Source organism: Corapipo altera, unplaced genomic scaffold (genome assembly GCF_003945725.1).
Source record: "Corapipo altera isolate COAL_440 unplaced genomic scaffold, ASM394572v1 134, whole genome shotgun sequence".
In the NCBI taxonomy this organism is placed as follows: domain Eukaryota; kingdom Metazoa; phylum Chordata; class Aves; order Passeriformes; family Pipridae; genus Corapipo; species Corapipo altera.
Genome location: NW_020885059.1, coordinates 112,897 through 118,121, shown reverse-complemented (window position 1 = coordinate 118,121; position 5,225 = coordinate 112,897). Strand labels below are relative to the sequence as shown.

The following is a 5,225-nucleotide window of genomic DNA, read 5'->3' as shown; positions in this document are numbered from 1 at the left end:
CTGGGGTGGGTTTGTCCCTTTGGGGTGGATTTGTTGCTCTGGGGTGGTTTTTCTTTTTGTCTCTCCGTTGCTGTGGTAGAACCGCCCGGTCTTTTGGGGTGGCCGGGCCAGAGAAACTTTCCGTTTGTGGCTCGGAGGCGAGAAAAGAAAGGGATGGGGGGGGGGGGGGGGGTTGGGGGGGGGGAAGAGGGGGTGTAGAAAATCCAGTTCGTCTTGAAGAAACTGAGCCTCATTTATTAAAGTGAGCGCTGGTTGTCGAGGTAATAGCAGACATAAGGTCCATCCTTTGTACGGGAGAGTAAACATGACAAATGGGGCAGAGCTTGGCGTGATTAAAGATGAAACAAGGATCCATCTTAGCCAAATCTGAAAACTACTATCTACAGCCTCCTTTTAATGGAAGAGAGGTGCAGCAGCGCGGCTCTGCTTTGTTGCAGCTGAGTCTCCCTCTGTTCCCCCTATAAATAAAGAGCACCCTCCTTCCTTCGCTTCTCGGAGCGTTCAAAACAAAAAAAAACAAACCAACAAAATTCTCCTGTGTTCCCTACACACACACGGACTCACACCCACAAACACACACTCCAAACATCCCGGGAATAGTTATAGGCTGCTGGCTGGTCCATGGGATCGGGTTTGAGATCCTCCTTGTGGGATCTGCAGGCTGGCGGAGGAGGAGCTGGAAGGGTTAGACCTGATCTTGGTATTTGGTAACTTGTGGTCTTTTTTCCATTTCATCCTCCTGTTCTGGAACCAGATTTTGATCTGGCGCTCGGAGAGGCACAGGGAGTGGGCGATCTCGACCCTGCGCCTCCGGGTGAGATAACGGTTATAGTGAAATTCCTTCTCCAGCTCCAGGACTTGCTGCCTGGTGTAGGCTGTGCGGGAGCGTTTCGGTTCCCCTCCTGAGTAATTGGGGTTTACTGAACAAACACAAAGGAGGGAAAAAAAAAAAAAAAAAAAAAAAAAAAAAGGGGGAAAAAAAACAAAAAAAAAGGAGGGGAAAAAAAAAAAGAGCAGAAGAATTACCGAGCTGTTCCTTTAACGGGTCCTTTCCCCCCTCAAAAAAAAAAAGAAAAAAGAAAAAAAAAAGCATCACACATTCTTTCGGTGGGGGGGATACACTAAAAAAAAAAAAAATACACGGCAAATCTTCTAAAAATATACCCACAACCTATCTGCGAATCTCCACCTCCATCCTCGTTGCTTGACGTGTATTCCTGTCTAAAGGTTTTTATAAGGTCCCCCAGACACATTTTCCGTGCCCTCTACGTGTGTATATACTCGTATATATACACACACCTCTACCAGAGCATCGCTCGGTTTGCCCCAAATCTTTTAAAGTTCCCCCCTACACGAGTGCAAACAGGCGAACACAGACGCTCCTATTTATTAAATATCGCCCAAAAAAAAAAAAAAAAAAAAAAAAAAAAGGGGGGATGGGAGGGGAAAGGAAAATAGTAAAAGTTTACTCAACCCGCCACTTAAATACAAATTACAAAAACATAAAACTTAACTTATGAAGATTCAACAGCCATAAAAAAAAAGTAGCCTGCAAGAAATTGGAGGAGGATGGTAACAGAGACTTCAAAGGCACATGGCCAAGCAGAGCAATAAAAATTTATGGAGGATGTAATTATACCGCTCTGCAAACAGGCGATCGTAAATCTCCACGAATGGTTATTTTACAACTGGTGCAATAAGATTTCTACAAGACTTTGAGGTGCTACTTAACTATAAAGCAAAGCCACTTTAGTTCACTTACCCGTGCTTACATGGACTTTTTTCATCCAGGGGTAAACTACCGGCTCTTTGCAAGAGGAATTGGAAGGGCTTTGGTTCAGAGAGTTTTGGCTGCAGGAGGGTGGCGGGCTGGGGGTGACCGGCTCGCAGGGCTGGTTTGGCTCCGAGAGGTGGCTCTGCAATCCGGCCGGAGGATGGACATGACCCCGGGGGGATAACACCGCTGCTTGGTGGCCGGAGCTCTGACAGGACGAGTAGAGCTGCTCCTTGCAGGCTGACCGCGGCTGGTACATCGCTTCATGTTGGAAAGTGCTCTCTCGCCTCTGGCTGCCGTAATATTCCGGCGAGTGATTGGGAAGGTAATCGCTGTGGGAATACTCTTCACAGGGTGGGAACTTGGGGTCCACATAGTTGGAGTTGATCAAAAACGAGCTCATGGCCATTAATTTCTTAGAATTGCACACACGAAAAAAAAATATATATCTCTCTCTCTCCTAAAATTTATTCCTGTCCCCCCCCCTTTCCTCGTTTTCCTGTTTCGTGGAACCCTCCTACTTACTGTCAAGTGAACAAAGTTGAGTCCATGTGACAGCGCGGGCCAATGGCGAGGGGCACGGCGAGCCCCGGATAAGGAAACCTGCCCAGCCCGGGCTCTCCCGGGGCCCCCCAGCATCCCCGGGGAGGTGGCCCGGGGGCTCCCGCTCCCCTCCGGCCGCCCCCGGCCCCGCCGGCCCCGGGCTCCGGCAGCGCCCCGTGGGCGAGCACCGACACCCCCCCTTGGGCCCACACCCCTCGGGGGTGTGTCCTGGCTCGGGGACCCGAAGGAAAGGGGAGGGTGGGAAAATAAAAATCCTTTTCCCTTCCCCCCACCCGCCGCCAAAAAAAAAAAAAAAAAAAAAAAAAGGATAATTAGGATATAAGGTAAAAATGATTTTTCGGGGGGGGGGTTGGCGGCGGCTCCCGAGCGCTGCCCCGGCACATGATCCATGGAGGCCCCCCCGGGCGGGGGCTGCATCTCATTCCCCGCGAAGGTGATACGGGAAGGGACATTGCGCCCCGAGCCTGGCAGAGATGAATAGGGCTGCTTTGGGATCGATAAGAAATTCATCAGCTAATTCGGGGTACCCGGGCTCCTAAATCACATTTAGCCGGGCTCCGAGATTGACTGTTTTCCCACGCACCGACGGAAAAAAGGAGCCCGTCCTCCGAGCAAGAAATCAAGGACTTGATGAACAATTACAAAAGCGAATTAGCCCAAGTCCTAATGCATCTTCGCCTCGCCCTTCTCGTAATAAAGACGCTTTAAAAGCCAGAGCGAACCAGCAGCCTTTCAAAAGCCACCCCTAATTCCTCAAATTCGCCTTTAGACCCGAAACGCGCCAGGAGCTCCTCACAAGCGGCAGGGAAGAAAGCCATAACATATATATATATATATATATATATATATTTGTTTCTCGGTGTCGGTGCTGAGATTACACAAATCAAAGCGATGGTGGGATCCCGGCTCTCGAATCGCAGCAATAACGCCCGCGCCCACCCCCCCCTTCCCCCATCCCCTTCGCCGCTCAGATTTTATCTCCAAGCGATGATAAAGTTTATCGCAGGAGCGCCCGAGTTGAGCTAAGGTCAAATCCAAAGTATTTCTTTTTAGCTATAAAGCGGTTTTCTGGTTAAGACCTTGTTTTCACCCCCCCTTATTTAGGGTTCTGGGGATGTGGGTGGCTTTTTTTGGGGGAGGAGGGGGATAATTCCTTCTGGGTTTGTGACCTGTAGTGTTTGTGTCAACTACATATTCCCCTAGATACGAATTTGTGACCCGACTTCCTTTACACAAATTCGGATCTACAGGGTACATATAGAAGACAGATGCGTCCTCCTCGGTCAGAGATCTTCTCCTACCGCCATAATTCTCTTCTGGGGCAGGGAGGGGGGAAAGTTTTGTGGCTCGAGAGATCAGGAATTAATCTATAGGTGAAGTCGGTTAAAATATTCACTCTTGAGAGGAAAGGCGATTAATTAAAGCACCAGCTCAGCACGCGAATAGCTGATACCAGGAGAGAAAAACTGGGAGTTTTCCACTCTCTCCTCCGTATCTTGTACTTTAATTTATCGCTGATCTAAAAAAAATCAGCTTCTGGACCGAATATTTGAGTGTAGACGCACAACGAGACTCGAATCCAAATGACGGCCTTTTAAAAGTAAAATGTCACAGTTCCGTCCCCACCTCACCCTGAAACCCTCGCAATTATTTTCTGATGCGCAACGCAAAGATTTAATCCATTTTTCGTTCTTAGAGGTCAACCAAGGTTTGGGTTTCTGGGTGCGAGTGCAGATAAATCGTGGGTTTTTTTTTAAAAAAAAAAAAAGAGGGGAAAGAAAAAAAAAAAGAAATAAACAGATGAAAAGAAATACAGAATGTAAAGGCAGATGGGACGACAGGTTTTTTTTTTTAATGACAGGCAATTCTTTTTACAACCCGAGAAAAAGATCAAAGGCGTTTCATTTCCGAAAAAGGGATATAAAGCAATAAAATATTCATACTGTCTAGGTAATGAACCTTCATTCGGAACTAATGAGGGTAGCATCATGTTGAGATTTCGTTTAAAATTACAGTTGCCCAAGAGATTAAAAGTACAGTACCCCCCTTTTCTCTTCCTTTTTTTTTTTTTTTTTTTTTGTCCCTTTGTATTTCAAAAGGCAGAACATTTTTTGGTCAAAGCATCTCCCGAATTAATTGCATTTAAATGCCGCAGCAGAGCGACTGTATCAGAGAAAACCTGCCTTTCCCCTGCTCCAAAATTCCTGTAAATATCTTCAATAGATTCCGCCAACTCCTCCATTTTTCCCAACAAAAGCCACTTATGGCCAAGAACGAAACCCCCGCCGCTCTCCCCGCTCGTGATGACGCGAAATTTTTTCAGGTACTTTAAGGTGAATAAGTCGGATTTGCTGCTAAAACCTGGGATTTCCACATAAACAGACAAACCTAAGCAGCGTTTTAAGAAACGCGTCCAAACGCAACACGGGCAACCCCGAGATCATTTCGTGCGCGTAAATAACCCCCCGAATTTGCAGCAGAAGCGGCGAAGCGAAGGCTCTGTTCGCTCAGAGAGGAGTTTCCCACCTCCCAAAGCTGCACCTCCGCCGCGCTGGGGAGACCACAGCGACCCTCAAATTTACCTTCCCCTCTAAAACCCGCCATAAAAGTGAGAAGCCAAATCTGATCTGCTTGTACAACGTGGAGATGCCATAAAATAACGCTACAGAACCAATCCCATTAGAGCTCCTTTTATTCATTTTTTTTTTCCCCCCTCCTCTTGGATTTTATTCCTCCTTTCCAATCCCCTCGCTGATTTATTTTATTGTATTTTCTCACAGCCGGCCCCGTAACTATCTCCTACCCGAGGAGACGAGTCTGAGTGGAAATAACTAGGCCTATTCTGCGTTTTTACCCCCCTCCCACATCCTTTTTTTTAAAAAAAAAA

At 47.3% G+C, this 5,225-nt stretch overlaps 1 protein-coding gene and 2 long non-coding RNA genes across 3 annotated transcripts in view; 1 reads left to right on the top strand and 2 right to left on the bottom strand.

Moving 5' to 3' along the window:
* LOC113959738 overlaps positions 1–5,225 on the bottom strand; it is a 17,166-nt gene that overhangs the window by 2,496 nt on the left and 9,445 nt on the right. The gene's annotated exons all lie outside the window — the stretch shown is intronic.
* HOXB4 (homeobox B4) lies at positions 8–2,340 on the bottom strand. The gene is given in 4 exon segments (XM_027668959.1): positions 8–920; positions 1,763–2,189; positions 2,300–2,319; positions 2,322–2,340. Coding segments are annotated over 4 exon segments (771 nt in total). The 5' UTR covers positions 2,326–2,340; the 3' UTR covers positions 8–600.
* The window catches only part of LOC113959737, a 28,543-nt gene continuing 25,304 nt past the window's right edge, over positions 1,987–5,225 (top strand). The window contains exon 1 of the long non-coding RNA XR_003531911.1: positions 1,987–2,099. This is a non-coding gene — a long non-coding RNA (uncharacterized LOC113959737). The remainder of the gene's footprint in view (positions 2,100–5,225) is intronic.